Below are 18,086 nucleotides of genomic sequence, written 5' to 3'. Positions count from 1 at the left end.
AGCCCTCTCTTTCTTCCTTTCTTTCTCTCTTTCTCCGTCCTTCTCAACTTCCCTTCAACTGTACAGTTAGCCATGCAACAGAGCAATTTATTTTTGTCTGTGTTAGCTGAATTAGTCAACTAAGTGTTCCTTTTTTTATATATATATATAAAATGGTGGATGAGATGACCTGGACTTTTTCTGCAGGACCTGACCAAATGGAAGAATCGGCGCAAGAGCGTCAACTCTGATATAGTGAAGAAGAAGGAGGAAAGGGAGCAGATTGAGCAGGTCACATACGGCGGCACCAGCTCCAGAAGGTCTAAGACCTTCAAGGAGATGCAAGAAGAGAGGTAAGGAAAAACTCACCTGGTTGGGTACTTTGTGCAGTGTGCGGATAATGCTCATCTACTGTGAACAGATAAGATTTAATGCTATACAGGTGCTATTTTTTGCTCTAATCCAACTTTTGTGAAGCCCGTTGCTTTTTATACAGTGGCAGGGAGACAGTGAAAGAAAAGCTGCATAGTTTGCAGTATTAGACATAGGATCCTGCACAGGCTCCTGAGACAGTGAAAGAACTCTCTCTCTCTCTAATTGTGCCTTTAGTCAGTGTGAAAGTGTAATCTAATCATGGCTTGCAACCTGTCCCCCCTTTCTCTTTTTTGCCCCACCTCTCTCTACCCTTTCCTTTTCAACCTGTTTTCCTTTTTCTACTCTCCTCCCTTTCACTCACTCCCCTCCTCATTTCAACTCCTGCTCCCCAACCCTTTGTACTTCTTCCCTTCATCTCCCTATTACGTTTTCCCTTTCATCCTTCTCTTCCTTTATTTTACCAATTACTGTCATCCTGCCCCCTTATCCCATCTTTTTTTTCTTCCTCTGTTTGGCGTGCAGAGAGAACAGAGGACAGAACTCCGTTGGCAGCCGTCTCTCCTCTCTCTCTTACTTGAGCGACGACCAGGACGTATTCGACCCCCCCGTCATTGCCCCACGCACCCGCTCTCTTCCTCCAAGGAGCTACACTATTGACACCCCCTACTCTTTAGTGGACCCCTCCCCTCTTCCCTCTGTGCCCTCTCTGGGACAGGAGGACCCCCCTGCAGCTTCCCCAGCTCCTGGCAGGGCCGCTTCCCCTCCTACCACACAGGAAGTTGACATTTTGGACAGTCCTGACACCACTACTAGTATCTCTCCTATCACTACCACCAGCCATAGCTCCCTCCACCGCAGCCGCTCACCAACAGCTGTACCCATGGAGACAAACACCAGCACAGCCAAGACTGAGGAGACATCCACAGCTACGGTCTCCTCATCCATCTCGCTCCAGAAGGTGCCTGAGCCCAGGCGTCCATTGGCGGCCACGCAGCCCGAGATGGAGCCCCCCTCCTCTGGTTCCCTATACAAACCACCACAGTACAACTCAGTGGAACCGAAGCCTCCCGGGGTGTCTCGGGTTTCCGCCTCCCTCCCCAGGAGCTACCAGAGATCGGATAGCGCCCGGCTCACCTCAGTTGTCACGCCCAGGCCCTTCGGGACCCAGTCCACCCGTGTCACCTCTCTTCCCCGGGTCTTCGCAGTGAGTACCTGCTTATTCGACAGCTAAATCTAACCTGGACCTGCACAGTGCGTGGGGATGAAGGGCGTCTAGAGGACAGGATGAGCTGGCGTCTGTTTGGCAGTAGGAATACCTCGGCTTGTTGGTCTGTTACAGCAGTATTATCTATTTAGAGTGCGTAAGACTCACTCACAAGTCAGATCTAGTTACTTTGTTTGTGAATAATTGATGAAGCAAGTGTTTTTATATTGCTAACTCACTTAGGAGAGCTGTTATTTTCAGACTCCACTCCTAGCCCTATTGCAGTCGGTGATAGATGATACATAATGTTCGTTTTTATCAGGGGAAATAACTGTCGGGCTTCTTCAGCGAGTTAGTGCTTGTCTGTCAGGCCCAGACACAATATGGTTATGTCATTCTCAAGTCTTAAAACTGTTAGGCTCCATACCTCTGGGAATCGACCCACATATTTACTGTATGTTCTCCAAATCCCCCCATCCAAAAGTCTGTTGTGGGTTAAGAGATTACTCGGTATTCAACAGCTTTGCTCTTTGTTCGTGTTCATTAAAGTGTGCTTTCCATTCTCTTGTACTTGAGGTTCAAACACTGTGTGCGGTGCTGCTCTACTTTCCTCCCTGACAGATGGAGGACTCTCACAAGCGCGTGAACGGCGACATAGACGTTTCAAAGAAGTCGTCCGTGCCAAGCCGCTATCACCAGTTCATGACCTCCGAGGACGAGGCTCACTCCCACTCCAGCTCGGCTCACAGCAGCGACAATGAAGAGGAGGAAGAGGAGACCACAGGGAAGAGTGTCATATCGGCACAGAGCATCTCTCCGGTCCCTCCTCAGGGCAAGAGCGAAGCCCCAGTCAGTCCTGATCCAGTCAAGGATACCATCGAGGTGCTTAAATTTCCTCGTGTTGACAAAACAGATCAGCTTTTATCTGCTGGCAATGTCACAGGCATTGTAAAACAATACACAAACTGTCTGAAATGTGAACAGTCAAATAATGCATGTCTGCCATTATCGTGACTACAGTAGTGGCGTATCGAGCCCTGGTTGTTGAATGATGCAGATGCGTGCATTTCAGCTGAATCTCGAGCTCGACTGGTTGTGACAGTTTGTAAATGAAAGTTGCAGTCTTAATCAACAGCTATAAATCATTCATCCCGAAGAACAAGAGTTTGTCCAGTCGCCGATGTTGAAGCCCAGCAGAAGCAGGCCTGCTTTACACACGGACACACAATCTGTCATGCAGATGGAAAGCCAGGACCACAGTTAGACACTCAAGTGCGTCCATTTATATGTGAAGGAGAGACAAACAGTTTATGTATGTTCATCTGTGTGCGTGTGTGTGTGTGTGTGTGTGTGTGTGTTTCCAGGAGAACTATTGTGACATGCGAATCAGTCTGAATCAGAAGCCGAACAGCAGCCGGGACTTTGGCTTCCAGGCCAACTGGGACTCAAAAGGAGCTCGCATCACATCTATCCAGCCAGGTAACAAGATGCCTGTCATTTTGCAAGCCCTGAAAATATCAAAATTACTTCAAAACCGATGGATTTAATGTGAACTTGGATATGGGTAGAACTTCATTCACCTTCTGCAATCAATATTTCATCACCAGTGCATTAATTGCACTGGTCCAGCAAAGGTCCAGCACTGCAGTTCAATCAAAAATGGCACCTGTCATCTCTAATGTTCTCAGTGGTCAGTGCTAGTGGAAAAAAAGAGCTCACAGGCAATTGTCATGTCTCATTCTCATTAAAGCCAGATACAGTGGTTAATATTGGAAACCAGTGCATGCACTGTCTCATTTATTGCAGTCAGGCGCTGCTGGTTAGTCTTGAGCGCAGTCGGAGCCCATTGCAGTGGCTCTGCCAGACCTATGTAGGGCAGCATCTATCTGGGTCACATCTGCAGGGTCTGAGCCTCACTTTCACACTGAGGTTTTAACACCTACATATATTTTATGTACTGTAAGTAAAAAATACTGATTTTCATGTCATGGACTCCAGATAGACTTATGTCAGGCCGTTGATTCCTAATTGGTAAGATTTTACCCCAAAGCACCCCCATATGGGAAGGTTTTATTAAATTATACAGCTGTCAGCAGTGTACAGGGGGATAATAGTGGTGAGAATGAAACCTATAATTAGAAGAGTCACGCTCCTTAATTGGGATAATATCTAATCATTTATAATGAAATTAAACTGCTGCTCATTTTGCTGGGGGAGGCCCATGGAGGCGACTGACGTATGCGACACTTTCTGTACACGTATAGTTTTAATATTACGTCAAAATGATAAGAAGTCCACTCTGGTGTTGAGGGAGTTGCAGTAGCCACGAGTGGTGTAGTTTTTATCTAACAAGACTGATGGAATACACCCATTCCCACATTTTCACTGCTGATACCGATACTGAGCAAGTACATTTAAGGTATCAACCAACACCAAGCACTGATCTCATCCTTTACACTGCATGGACACTGCATGCTTGGACCATTCGTTTGAAATCACTGGACAAAAAAAAAAAAAAACTAATAAATAAAAATCCTTCTTTTTCCTACAATTTGAGAGAAAACAGGTGTGTGTGTCCAAAACAGGGAAAATCAAGATTTGTTTTATTTCTGGCATGTGTTATCTGATATTAATCCTGGGTAAAATCTCAGATATAATACTCCATTTTTACCAATACCTGTGTCGGTGTTGGTGCATCTCTAAACAGGAGTGGTGGGCTTGGGTTGTCTGATGTCTCGGTCCTCTGTCCCGTGCAGGCAGCCCGGCGGAGATGTGCCAGCTGCAGGTCGGGGACGAGGTGCTGACCGTGAACAGGCACCGGGTGGCAGACATGAGCTACACAGACTGGAAGGCCCGCATGGAGGAGGCTCTGCAGCAGGGCAGTCTGATCGTGGATATACGCCGCCACGGCAAGAACAGTGAGTCATCTGAGCGCTGCGTGTGCATGCGCGTGTGCACGAGAGGGAGAGGGAGATTGAAAGAGAATGAAAGAGTTGAGCCACTTTAAGGGCTGCATTCCTGGACTGACAGGGCTGTTTACGCTGGTTGCGTCGCTAAACGATTTTGACACTTTAAATTGGTCTGTAAACTGTTGTGAAACCATCCATGAATGATTTCATGACAGTTAAGTGGTAAAGGTCTCAAACTGTCTTCTATTCTGAGAAGGGAGAGTGTTTTCTAACTGGTGAGGCACTAGTCGCTGCTCTCTTTTGTCTGTATTTCCATATCATATGTCTGTCTCTGTTTTTGTTTTCCTTGTTGCTCTATGTTTCGGAGTTTTCTTTCATCTTCCTCTTTCTTGTCATTTCCTGTGTGTGGAGAAATAACCCAGCTCAGGTACACAGTCTCCTGAGTGCAAGTGTGCTTTTTTTTTTTTAACAGTGTTAGTATAACAGGCTTACTTGTTACTTCCAATATAAATGTCAAGTTGCGAATGTACGTGCGAATGTACTTTGTTGAAATAGTTCATGTGAATGTGGTGGATGTGAGCCTGTTAGCAACATTGTGGGGTTTATAAAAGCTTGGATAGACTGCATGGCTGGGGAAGGTGGTTTCTCTGTCATCCCCTGCTGCTCTTTACAATAACACCATAACAGCAGCCTCACTCCCTGCTCATTAGCTGGTTTTTAATTTATTATAACAGACAATAACGTGTCAAATGTTGGGTTTCTGTCTTGAAGTGACATGGTAGAAAAAAATCGTATGTGCAAATCTGTACCCATAGAACCTTAAACCATACCCCTGAATTTCGAATGCGTACTCTCAAATATGCAAAATGTGTCCTCAGAGGTGTGAACTTTGACCTCAGAATCAATATAGTGTAGTATACTGTAATCAGTAGTGTAGTATAGTATATGTATACACAATATACATGCAGTGAAGTATACAAAGCACTATAATGTTATATAACTAAATATATAATACATATATTAAATATATCACCCTCTGACTTTGAATTTTGCCATGTACATTCTCTTTGCAGAAAAAAGTCATTTGAGAGTCCAAGGGTATGCCGTTTACAGAATTTGAGGGCACAGTTTATAGATCTGTGGCTAAGGTCTGTGAATCTGTGTGCACAGATTTAGAAACAGAGCGTACAGATTTGCACATGTATATATTTTTTTTTTCCCACCATGTGACCGTGTGTGGGTACCGTGGGTTTCACGTGTACAGATGTGCATACACAACTACACACTCATACTGTACACTTGCACAAACATACCCTCTTATGTGCGAACACACGTATGCATCCTATATTCTTTTCCATTGCATTGTCTACATGCATGCAGACTGGGACAGAGATCTACCTTCCCTGCCATTTAAAAGCCATAAGACCATCAATCTGACCACTACGGATCATCCAACATTTGTAGGTTCCCCTGACACAAATAACATCAAAGCCAGCTTGGATTTCACTTCACGGGTACCTACGGAAACTCTGGCAAGCAAGGAGGTCCCCGCCCACCCGCTCATTGTAAGTGAATTAGCGTGAGTAAACTTGACAGGGTTAATTAGCTTTTGTTGTCTGTTTAAAAAAAGGGTATCTCCTGCCTGGATAAGGCCACGCCGATCAGTCTGATTTCCATAATGCATATGGTTTATTGTTCCTGGCCCAACGCCTGCGAAATGAGTGTACACCCCACAATGTCTCCCTGCAGGACGCGTCCTCAAATGGAGTGAATGGGGGTTTCCGTGAGGAGCCAGTGACCATGAGAAACAAAGGTAAAAAGCAGAACACGCAGTCTTACAGAGCTGTTATAAAACTCACTTTGACCATGAAACCTGCGCTGAATGCAAAGTGAAACATTATTAAGGATACTGAACTTCTGTGGACAATATTTTTGCAGACTTTAAGCGTTACATAACTGTGAGAGACCATCATCTGCAAGATATGATTACGATGCATTTTTGCTTCTCTGTGTGTATCTAATTCTTGTCAATGTGTGAGTTACATAAGACATTTTCTCCCTAGGTAAAACTTGCTTCTCTCTTTTACCAAACCTCATTGTTCCCTGTTCTCTATTTCCCATGTAGAGTCAGAATCCATATCTTTGAAAAACTTAAAACGGAGGTCAGAGTTTTTTGAACAAGGTAAAAAGGCACTGACCTACGCCGGGCTATTAATAATGGATTGGCTTCTCTGTGATTTGGTGGCTGGGCGCTCTGTGCTTTCCTCTCACCAAATACCACCGATCTCCAACGGGGTTCTTACCTGGCACGCATGTGTTCTTGTCAGTCGAAACCTCATGTTCAATCGATATGCAACCTGTGTAACGCCAGCTGATCATCCACCGTGAGGATTGCCTTAAAACCTGCCATGCAAAATTTGAGATTCTGCCAAGGATCTGTTTTGGGGCTATTGCTTTTCTTTTGTCAGATTGGTCTGCCGTGAGAGCATAACCCCTCTGCTGTGCCGCTTCCCCCCTCAGGCTGCTCAGGGTCCAGTGTCAGTGCGCTGGTCTACCTCTGTGGTAAACAGGGTTGAGTGTGCGGTGACCTTCTCATCTCCACCTGGTACTACTTCGGGCGCTGACATGCTGTTTAAGCCAAAGGAGCCAACCTAGTCTACCATAATACTTCTCCACCTTTGTGGCACATTAACCACAAACATCCTTACATAACAATCTTTAACTGTTCTTATTACTGAAGGAAGCCCAGTGGCTCCAAATATCCATCATTTACAAAAAAAAAAAAAAAAAAGTGCTGCTTCTTGGCTGTTTAGTTAAGATGGATATAACCTCATAAGCTAAGACAGCATGGAAAAGAAAACAGAAAATGGAAGAATTTGCGTATAAAAACAGAACACTGGCTTTGACTCCAGAGGCTGTGCAGCATGCCAGACACTTTGCCAGCGTACCCACCACAAAAACAGACCTTGAGATCGTGGTGTGTTTGTGGTGTTTTTGTCTGGTGTCCAGGTTAAACACATGGTTACACTTTTCACTTTGCTGTGCATGCTGTTTGAAGCATTCCTGTTGCACTCATGTGATTAATAGCAGTCCGTTCGCCCTTGCCATGCATGTATTGAAATGCCTTTCAACATTTTAGACCGGTTGCTCGGCACTTGAGTGCGTCTTGTGCATGCAGCTGATGTGCACGCTGTGTTTTCGTGATTTCTTTCCATTTGTTTGCTCTTATTTTTCTTTACAATCAGTACATTGATATTTTCACTCAAACATCTAGGGCTACAATCCAAAGTAAATGTCAACAAGTCAGCGATCTTTAATTCAGTGGCTCAATAACTCTTAGTGGGTGAAATTAGAAGACCTTTGTTGCTGGAGGCTTGTTGAAAACATCAATACTATTGTGGCTTTAAATGCCGTTTCCATTTATGAATTGGTACTTGACTTGAACATCGAGTTGAAGGTTTAATAAGCCTGTCAACTTTGTGTCGATTTGTTATATTGCCTTAAGGTTAAGCTGCATATTTACATTATGTTCCACTGCTTTATGGAAGAATTAATTGAATTAATTTCTTTCTTTTTTAGGGGGATCAGAGTCTGCAGTATCAGATGTGAGTAGTAACCAGGACATAAGGGGGGATTTTTCCTGTGTTGATGTGTACTCTTCTAGCATGACAGCATCTTTGAAAGCGGATACCGCAGTTATTACAAAGCCCCAGCCTGTTATTAAGCATTGCATATTTTCTTTGTTGTGTCCCGCTTAAGAGACAAGTTCACCCTGCCTCTTAAGCTCTTGATTGCCCAATTACCTTGAGTACAGGGGGAAAATTGGTAGAAAGTGTTCCACAAACTTTATGTCATCTGGGATCATGACCAGATGGGAAAATTGAATGACTAGAAAACGCAAATTAGCACCCCATAAAATTGGTCTTTGGCCCCAGAGGCAAATCATCATCCACTGGGTTCCAAGATTGGTTAAGATGCCATTCAGTTTTTGTCTGTTGTGATTCAGCTTTCATATCAGTACACCACAAGCTGTAGACTGAAGATTTAATGTGTGTTTACATTATGTCAAATATCTCTTTCATCAGATACCCGTTCCCTCAATCACTCCTTCTTCCAATCGCTGGTCTTGGGACCCTGAGGAGGAGCGCAAAAGACAGGAGAAGTGGCAGAAGGAGCAGGAGCGCCTCCTACAGGTAAACAGGAACACACTCAATTATCTGACCATTTTCACAGGCGCCTTGGTAATCAAATAATAAAGCAAAATGAGCCCCAGTGTCAAAAAAAAGAACGAAAGAACCTCAAATAAACAATTCAGTCAGTCTGGAGTTGAAATTTGGTTCCAATTCTCTCTCAAAATCTATTTTGTGTCGCGTCTGTTGATGAGATGGGGTGCAGAGCGCTGAGCTGACACACTCGTTAACCCAATTATGCATTATCCCAGTCGTGATTTGTTTAGGAGTCCTCATATTGATTTGAGGACTGCTCCTAATCATCTCAGAATAGAAACTTTACTCAGCACCCAGGCAGCCCAAAATAAATGAAACCTGTCGAGAATCCGGCTAACATATAGTAGAATCCTGTCAAAGCATTCTTCTGAGGGCCTATTTCTGGACTGAGATCAAAGGTGTGTAAGCGGAGCGCTGATACAGCCGGGAAGCCTTGTTACTCCTCTAGTCTTATTCCCTGTTGGTTAAATGGCCTGGTTTTGTGATGTGCCGGAGAGCCCTCCTGCCCTGGGCAAGGTTCTCTAGCTTTATCTATTTTCAGGACAGTTAGATACAACATGGGTGAGCTTTCAGGTGAAATTGTCTGGAACTAATTTAGTTATTCATCTCTCCATTAAACATGGTATCCCTGCCGCACCGCGCAATATGGTCGTGTAATTTCACATTATGCGCGAGTATGTAGGTGTACGCGTCTGCTTGAGCGTGATGACATGTGAAACATCTTTCTGTTCGTTCATCCAGGAGAAATATAAGCGTGACCAGGAGAAATTGGACGAGGAGTGGCGCAAGGCCCAGCAGGAGATCTCCAGCACCACGCGCCAGCAGGAGGTAGAGAGCAATTCACCAACTCACCCCTCAGCTGCTCAACATCAAGGGTGTTGTATGTTCTGGAAACTCAAAACTGACCTTCATTAAGTCGCTGACTCCCATTTGAAGAAGCAATTTTACCCTAGAGACTAGACCTGGGCAATATGGACATAATTAAATATCAGAAAATATCCTCTATATCATTATTGTGATGATATTATAGGGATGACTAATAGTAAGATACATACACACAAGGTAGTCAATTAATAAAAGCAGACCACTGACTACTAAGTTCAGAAAATCGCATCCCCTTCCTGCATTGAGGCCTTTAAAAACAGGCAAAGACATCACTTATGCCATAATACAATACTACAATATCCAAAATCCTCTCATATTACTGTGTCAATATGGTATTAATATACTGCCCCACCCTAGGCCAACCTGATATGAAAAGGTGTTTTGGTTTTCAATCCAGCGCACTACATTATACACATTTCACACAATTTTACATGGCACTATCCATTTATTTTTATTTCACTTCATAAATTTCTCATGAAAGTAGTCTGATTAGAATTAATTCTTGGCCTGACTACCAAACCACCAGCCAGACGATATTAAAATGGTAATGGTAAGTTCTATTTTTACTTCCACATAGCACTAAATAACTATAATGTATCTGTGGGTGTTTGAAAAGGTTGCTGATCAGTTCCAGTGACTCAAGAATTACTTCACCAAGCACAGAGATTTTGGGCTTTCAAAATTTCTGGCCTGATTTCTGTTCAGCGAACAAAAAAAAAAAAAAAAAAAAAAAAAACCTTGCCCACTGGAATTTCAAGACTCAACCAACATCCTCCCCCTTTCTACTCCTGTTTTCAGCTGCTCAGCGATGAGGGACAGTGCCATGAGCAAGCGACCAGCGTCACAAATCATCTCAGCATTTCAGCCTAATAGGCTTTGTTCTCTAGCCAAAAAGGCAAATAACAAGGCACTGTGACTATTCCAGTGTTTTGCGCTTTGATATAGTACTTTTTCACCGCAAATGTATTTTGGATTTCTGCTCTGTTGAGAAAATGGTTGAGCAGAGGTCAGTTGAAGTCATAGACGTAATGCCCCTTTACAAATCATCATCATGTGTTCCAAGACTCCCTCTTTTCTCTTTCCCTCCAGCAGCCAAGCAGCCTGGAGGTGAACCACCACAGCATCAGCCCACGCTCGCCCCTCTCTCCCCTCAGCCCTCCATGGGAAGACCAGGCGGAGGAAGAGAGAAAGAGGAGGGAGGAGCAGGAGCACCAAAGGCAGGCAGAGGAGAGACAGAAGAGGGAAGAGGAGGAACGGGAGCTTCAGCGTCTCCAGGAGGAGAGGAAGAGGAGAGAAAAGCAGGAGGAGGAGGAGAGGAGGAGGAGGGAGGAGGAAGAGTTGAGATGGCAGAGGAGGAGAGAGGAGGAGGAGGAGAGGCGGCGTCAGGAAGCAGCCGAGCAGCAGCGCAGAGAGATGGAGAGAGCCGCCGAGCTGCAGCAGCAGTGGTCAGTGGAGCCACTGCTCTCCTCCTCACACTTAGTTTGAATGTCACTTACCTCCCTCTGCTGAAGGCCAGTGGGGCAAAAACCATCCACATGCAAACAGATTTTTATTACCTTTCAACACAGCACATATTTAAATATATATGCATTGAAGTGGCACTTTTGCCTGTGTCATCGTTTCCACAATCACTTCAATCAGTGATGTCCCTTTTATTTGCATAGCAGCTTTGATAAAGATGCAAGCATAACAAATCATGACATAAGGCTGTTGCCGTTTCTAAATCACCTGCTCATTATTACAGCTTTCTATCAAGGTTCAAAATATGTTGAGGTGCTTACATGCCATGTGATCAGCTCTACATAAAGAAAAGAGCATCATTGGCTGGCGTGCTTGAAGACACAGTGGCACGGGCAAAGTGCCACTTCAGCGTGTGTTTTTATACGGTGTTAAGAGGTAATAAATGGTTCTGCTGACATGCATTTTACAAGATGGTTGTGCCTGTTCGGTCTTCCATGTACCTCGTCTGCCCGTCATGCTGATGCTAACCAAGTTAAGCACTAAGCGTTAACTATTGCCCGCCTTGTTGTCTGTGCATTACCGTAACTCCGGCTAATGTGTATGCATGTGCTTTGTCCTCATTTCATGTGTGTGCTGTGTAACCCTCTTCCCTCCCCTCTCTCTGCTTCCTGCAATTCACTTAAGGGCTGGTGAATCCTCTGGCTTTGCCAATGTACAGCCCGAGCTATCATTTGCAGACAGGTTAGTATGGGAGAACGTGCATGAATTTCTTTAAAAGGTTGTTTATCATGAACCCAGACTATACAGTATATATAAAACCTCCCTGTGTAAACATTCCCCAGCTAATCAAACTGACACAGCTATAACCAATAATGCACATGCAGCTAACATTTACACAATATGCTTCACATTAGAGTCCAGCATCGACTGATATTTATTACCTTGTTTCCAAGTCATAATTTCAATGTGTTGTTTTTCCCCTTGGATTCATCAGAGTGGTTATGAATCAATGTCATTCCTGTAAGTAGAGCTAAATATGATTAAATTTATTGATTTCTGTATAAGATCCTTAAACCTGCTCTGTTTGATTGACAGGGCAAAGTCCAAGTCAACTCCCCAGCTCGATGAAGTGGACAGAGCCGAGAGGAAAGGTCAGTCGTCTTGATGCAATTCATCCATCAATTCACATGAAAATGGCAATGCAGTGGAAAGTGGGTCTGTTGACAGTTTTGTGAATGCAAAGTGAAAATGGGAATATGACAGCCTGGCTTTTTACATGGCGTAGTTAGGAGTGTTGTACCGTCTGTGTGTGTTTCTCTGCATATTCACCGATTTATAAGTTCATTTACACATATCAGTGTACACGTGTTGCTTAATTAAATCCGTTCCTTTCCAAAGAGGCTGTTGTGTGTTGGGTGTACCCTAGGTGTGTATGGCAGAGCCGGGGGCATGGCCCACTGGTTTTTGGAAGAGCAGCTGAGGTGTGAGCGTGACAAACAAGCCCAAAGTCAGAGAGCTGCGTCAGAGCTGGAGATGGAGAGGAGAAACATCCTCAATGCCATGAAATACAGAGAGCCGGAGAGAGGTGGGCTCGGCCCCCGAAGCGCCGCCACTCAATCAATTTGTTTTTATTATGATCCCCTCAATCAACTGATCCCTTAATCATGTCACCAGTTTGAGTTACAGCTGTTTGATTAACAGCTAACCAGTCGATTGATCAATCAGTCAGACAGTCAGTTGAAAAGAAAATTACACAGCTGTTGCAGTTGATTTGTTGTAATTACCTGCCAGGTTCAGTCTTTTTGCTCTCAAGTTAATGCATCTCATACAGCTTAATTCATCGAATGATTGAATATGAGAAATGAAAACTTCATATTGCAGTTGCTCTAATTGTGCTAAAAGTAATTTATAAAAGCAATAAAAGTAATTCCCTAATCACTGGCTACAGCAGATCCCTCTGTCATGAGGATGGATCGCCACAGACTTGAGGAACGCCAACGTCTGCTTCATCACGATTCCATCCTCTCCGTCCCTCTTTCGGTTTTCTCTGTCGAATGCGAGTTGGGATTTATTTGTGACTTCCAGCAACTTTCCATTTCACCCCGCATAATTTTCTATCACCAAAATGTTTATCTCTTCCCCCTGTGTGCAGTGGCTGGCAACGGAGTGGGTGAGGCGTCCTGGAGGGACTCTCAGAAGAAGGGCCAGCAGCCTCAGTCCCAGGCCGAGCTGGAGAGGCAGCAGATCCTGCAGGAGATGAAGAAGAAAACTCACCTGCTGACAGATAGCAGCTGGATCCGCCAGCGCTCCACCTGCACCGCGACCAACAAGGAGCCCATCAACCTCCCCATGCGCAGGTACCCTACCTCGACATATACACTGTGGGCAAGCAAACCACACTGAGATGAAATAAAGACGTGAAACAGGTAGATGGATCTAAGAATCTGCAGAAGTTTGGAGTGTTGCTGTAAATGTGCCCTAAAAGTGAGCAGAAATCCTATTTCTACTGTTTCACGGTGGTGTGGGCTTCATTTGTGCAAAGGATGTTTATTGAACTAGGGCTGTGCATTATGGACAATTAAGTCAAACGTCACAATGTCCTCGCCTGAATACTTGATAAACAATCATTAGTAATGTGGACATGATGGCCAAGCAGACAAAAATTATAGAACACCTGGAGCAAAATTTCATTGGTTTACTGTAATGCAGCCTTTCAAAGTAGGAAAATTAAAACTTACCCTATATATATATATATATATTGCCCAGCCCTACTAATATGGCCTTAACCTTACTAATATTCTGTAATGTGGAAGAGAGTAGTATTGGTATTAAATGGTGATGGCATTTGTCTGGCTACCAGTCTTAATCTGCCTTGTAAAATTCGGTTATAGCATTCATGAGTATTTTAAGTCGAAAAAAAAAAAAATCCCAGCAGGTAAAGTTGGTAGCCAGACGGTTTACAAGCTTCTACTAACGGGCTTACATGGGCCGGCGGGGGTTGGTTTTGCAGAGGTGAGTCTCTTGACAACCTGGACGCCCCACGCAACTCCTGGAGGTCGTCGTGGACGCCAGGCAGCACCTCCTCCATTCCCAACTACACTCGGCCTCACTCTGCCCTCTCTGGCAGCTCTTCCTTTTACGGCGGCGGGCCCGCGGCTCGGCCCGGCTCCGCCACCCTTCCCTCCTCCTACTCCATGGGATCCCTCAGAGGTGGGGCGGGAACACCTTCGTACCCCTGGTCCCAGCAGTCACATTCCCCCTCGCCCTCCTCCCCCTCGCCCACCACCTCTCCAGAGCCCACCTCTGAGAGCCGCTCCTCTCAGCAGCGGAGCAGGTAACAGCTATGCTTACAGCTAGAGGCCTCTAATCACTGACTGGTACACCGGGTCACTGTTGGGGTAAAACCATAACCTTGGACCGGGAGTGGTGCTAAATGGTGACTTGAACCTTGTGCTTTTGTTTTCACTGTTGATAGCAGACTATTATACACAATTGAAAATGATCATGTTTAAGTTTTGACACCACTTCATCCACACATTCTCTGTTTTAGACCCATCAGATTATACTCATGCAGATGCCCTGTTTCATTTCATTTGCACATATTTTTGTCGTGTGTGTATGTTGTATGTGTTTGTGTGTGGGTGTGCACAGTATGGGTTTTTGAAGCTCAAGACCAATACTGATATATAATACTGATATACTTGAATCTCGCCTGATGTTTTTAATTTGGCTCGATGAAAAAAAATTTTTGTCCCACCTGACCTGAACCCGCCAACCAGAACAAAATGTTGAAGCCAGAGAAAATTCCACCCCAACCTGACCTCAGCTGAACCACCGCAGCCACGGCCTCCATAAAACCTGATATATTATAGGAATTAATCATTAACTGGTTAAATATTTATCTCGACGCCGCCTGTGTGCTTGAAATTTCTGTTCTGTCCAAACCTGACCCGACTTGATGTGAACGATCAGCTGGACTCAGCCATCACAAGCTCTAAACTGCAGTCACCAACAGCTCATTTTTTTGTACGGATGTTTTTTGTCTTTTTATACAACAATTATAAAAAAAAAAAAATACAGCTCAGATTTTTACTGTGTTTCCCCCTGAGTTTTTTTTTTCTTGGCAGGTTGCAAAAGCCTCTGAATCATCATCATTTGGAACGAATACTTTGCATTAAAACACATATAAATGAAATTATTTCAGTTGAATGTATGAATAAAATGTAAAAAGAAAATCGACTTTCACTGCAGGTTTTAGAGACATTTTATGGAGTTGTCATCAGAGAAGAACCCCCATCACACTGGCAGTGGACAACACGACTGACCCATTTAACAAAAGGCCAATATACCAATAGCAGATATATCAGCAAAAAACGATATATCCGTCTAACCTGAGTGTGTGCCTGAGCATGTGTCTGTGTGTATGTACTGTATATGTGCGTGCATACATGCATCACGCATGTGTGCTTGCTTCTCAAATCATGGTTGTACATTCTGTAATCCAGGTCAGTGAGTGGCAAGAAAATCTGTACGTTCTGTGACACCCCGCTTGGAAAGGGAGCAGCCATGATCATCGAGTCCCTCGGGCTCTGTTATCATTTGGGCTGTTTTAAGGTGAGAGCTGGACTGCTGTGGCCTGGAGATCGGCAGCCCGTCCTGGCCGATCCACAGAAACTAACCGTGTCTGATCAGTCTTTCTCTACTAACCTGGTAAACAGGAATGGATCACAAGGACCCTTTTTTCAGCTGAGAAAAGTTGATTTTTCTGCGTGCAAACAGTTTCTCTATTTGTGCCAAAATCTGCAAGCCAAACTAATCAACCCCTCACTTTACTGCTTCCTAACATCCTTACGCTTTAATCTGGTTGCTGATCCATCCTGCTGAAATCTTCCCTCGGGTATGAGCTAATGGTCTCCTGCATCTGATTAAGTGATCCTGTCCACCACTCTTTGTCTGGTGTCTCTGATTTCTTTCCCACTTGTTGATCCTCATGGCTGTCCTTCTGCGGCTGTGGGTCTGTCTGTCTGTCTTCATCTCCCCTCCCATGGATTTGGACACTTGTGGGCCAGCTTTTGTTCAGCCGAGTGCCTCTCTAACCCTTCCCTTTCCACAACTCCTCAGTGTATCGACTGTAAGTCCGACCTGGGAGGATCGGAAGCCGGGGCAGAAGTCAGAATACGAAACAAACAGCTGTACTGTAACTCCTGCTACATGCGATTCAAAAGTGAGTGACATGAGCAAACCGATCAGCATGAGGGCTTCTTGTTTTTTTGTTTTTTTTCGGCTTCTCTTCATGTGTAACATTGCCTTTCCCTTCCTTGTAGCCGGCCAGCCAACCTCCATGTGACGTGACCATACTCCAGCAGATTGATGAAGAGACTACTTTCGACAACAACCCATGAACGTTGCAGCCGTGACCAACAGCCGGGACACTTAATGGCAACATATCTACATTTATAATTCTAGAAAGCAGCAAGAGACTCAGCAGTGAGAATCATATTTCTTCTTTTTACAGTGTGTGTGTGATTGGGAGGGTAACTGTGGCAGAAAGTTAGCAAAATTTAATGTGTTATATCATATTAAGTATTACAAATTGTACAAAGTATAAGGGATATGCATGCACCACCAGTTTTTAGATGTTTTAGCCAGAAACTACTCAAGCATTATATTGTCTATAAGATTACCAAGGCAGAGCTTTGTTATTGTGACAGATTTTAGAGATGGAAGAGTTTTCATGTTAGACTTTGGGAGCCCTGCACTATCTTCTCCTCTCACCTAGGCTTCTTTTCTGCTGAGTCCTGTGCAATTAACATGTTTGTTGACCAAGGTATTCTTATCATGTCTATGTGCCTTTTTTGTTTGTAACAGGTGAGAAGTAATAAAGATTATTAGAATTATATCGAGATGTATTTAAAACAAAATGTTCCAGTTTGCTTGGAGAGCACTTACCGGGAGTTTCCAACGCATCGATTTAAGATTCTACACGAGCAAGTTTTTCATGAGAAACTATATCATACTGAATGGCATTGAGGCAAACTTTCTTCAGACATATTTGTAAATAAAATGACCAAATGTTCATCCTTAGTTTTCTTTTATTCATTTAACCATGAAATTGCTTAATACATCACAATAATATTCCACTATATGATACGAGGCCCATCCTCTCTCTGCAATCAGGAATTCATTATCCAGTCAGTCTCTCTCTCTCTCTATCTTTCTCTTTCTCTCTCTCTCTCACTCCCTCCCTCCCTCTCTGTTGAGCCATAGTGGTAATGAAAGGAATTTCAATGAGCCTTTGTGCAAGGTTCAGAGGACCTGCCTATGTTCTCCGAAGCCAATTTGTCATGCATATTTCATTCAGCCTTGCATGTATTACATTTGATTACACTGTGATAAGCTATTCTAATGTATTCTGTCATTCTAGCAGTTAAATGAAATGCTATCTGCATAAACATACATTCAATATTCATATGTTAATGAGTGGAAACACTTCTGATTGCTCAGCTCTGAGTTCCCCGATGCATTCGAATGACAAGGTGAGAAATTGTCCTCATTTTCCATACATGACAATAAGCCCCTTTGAAGCAATAGATGGAAATAAGTTGGACTGAGCATTAATAGTCCCTGTATTCTCGAGGTGGAGCACAAACAGTCCCTGGAGGCAGACATCTCAAATTCTTAGATTCCTTTTTTAGATTTTTCTTGGCTCTCTTGTGGGAGAGATTTGAATCCTAATGCTTAGAGAACAAGCGGGGCCTGCATGGCGCCAAACACAGTTGAATGGCCAAGAAATCTAAAACCTTCCAGCATAAGCATCCCGTCTTCCGTCCAAAGCCGAGGCCACAGCCAGCCTCCATGAGGAGCTTTGATGTGGAGAATCGAACAGTGTCGGTCTGAATGGCTTGTGTGTCTGCTGCGGCTTACAGCAGAAACAGTATGCTTGGCTGGTCAGGAGAATGAAGTCTGTAAGGAGATTGAACACAGATGGAGGAGCTTAGATGATATGCCCACTATACCCTCCATCGAACAGTCTATCTTAACTCTTCC

General features: G+C 44.1%; 1 protein-coding gene across 1 annotated transcript in view; it reads left to right on the top strand.

The window, feature by feature from the left end:
* The window catches only part of LOC115380479 (LIM domain only protein 7-like), a 51,478-nt gene extending 34,361 nt beyond the window's left edge, over nucleotides 1-17,117 (top strand). The window contains exons 12-30 of the mRNA XM_030081696.1: nucleotides 187-332; nucleotides 877-1,558; nucleotides 2,180-2,440; nucleotides 2,923-3,037; nucleotides 4,315-4,476; nucleotides 5,848-6,032; nucleotides 6,217-6,280; nucleotides 6,593-6,649; nucleotides 8,047-8,072; nucleotides 8,553-8,660; nucleotides 9,435-9,521; nucleotides 10,668-11,023; nucleotides 11,724-11,780; nucleotides 12,135-12,190; nucleotides 13,192-13,396; nucleotides 14,050-14,373; nucleotides 15,545-15,653; nucleotides 16,161-16,263; nucleotides 16,364-17,117. Coding sequence (XP_029937556.1) covers nucleotides 187-332; nucleotides 877-1,558; nucleotides 2,180-2,440; nucleotides 2,923-3,037; nucleotides 4,315-4,476; nucleotides 5,848-6,032; nucleotides 6,217-6,280; nucleotides 6,593-6,649; nucleotides 8,047-8,072; nucleotides 8,553-8,660; nucleotides 9,435-9,521; nucleotides 10,668-11,023; nucleotides 11,724-11,780; nucleotides 12,135-12,190; nucleotides 13,192-13,396; nucleotides 14,050-14,373; nucleotides 15,545-15,653; nucleotides 16,161-16,263; nucleotides 16,364-16,386 — 3,126 coding nt within the window. The 3' untranslated portion in view covers nucleotides 16,387-17,117. The remainder of the gene's footprint in view (nucleotides 1-186; nucleotides 333-876; nucleotides 1,559-2,179; nucleotides 2,441-2,922; nucleotides 3,038-4,314; nucleotides 4,477-5,847; nucleotides 6,033-6,216; nucleotides 6,281-6,592; nucleotides 6,650-8,046; nucleotides 8,073-8,552; nucleotides 8,661-9,434; nucleotides 9,522-10,667; nucleotides 11,024-11,723; nucleotides 11,781-12,134; nucleotides 12,191-13,191; nucleotides 13,397-14,049; nucleotides 14,374-15,544; nucleotides 15,654-16,160; nucleotides 16,264-16,363) is intronic.
* Nucleotides 17,118-18,086: the final 969 nt, after the last annotated feature.

The sequence above is a fragment of the Myripristis murdjan genome, chromosome 21 (genome assembly GCF_902150065.1).
Source record: "Myripristis murdjan chromosome 21, fMyrMur1.1, whole genome shotgun sequence".
Taxonomy (NCBI): Eukaryota; Metazoa; Chordata; class Actinopteri; order Holocentriformes; family Holocentridae; genus Myripristis; species Myripristis murdjan.
This window is presented reverse-complemented; position numbering and strand designations above follow the sequence as displayed.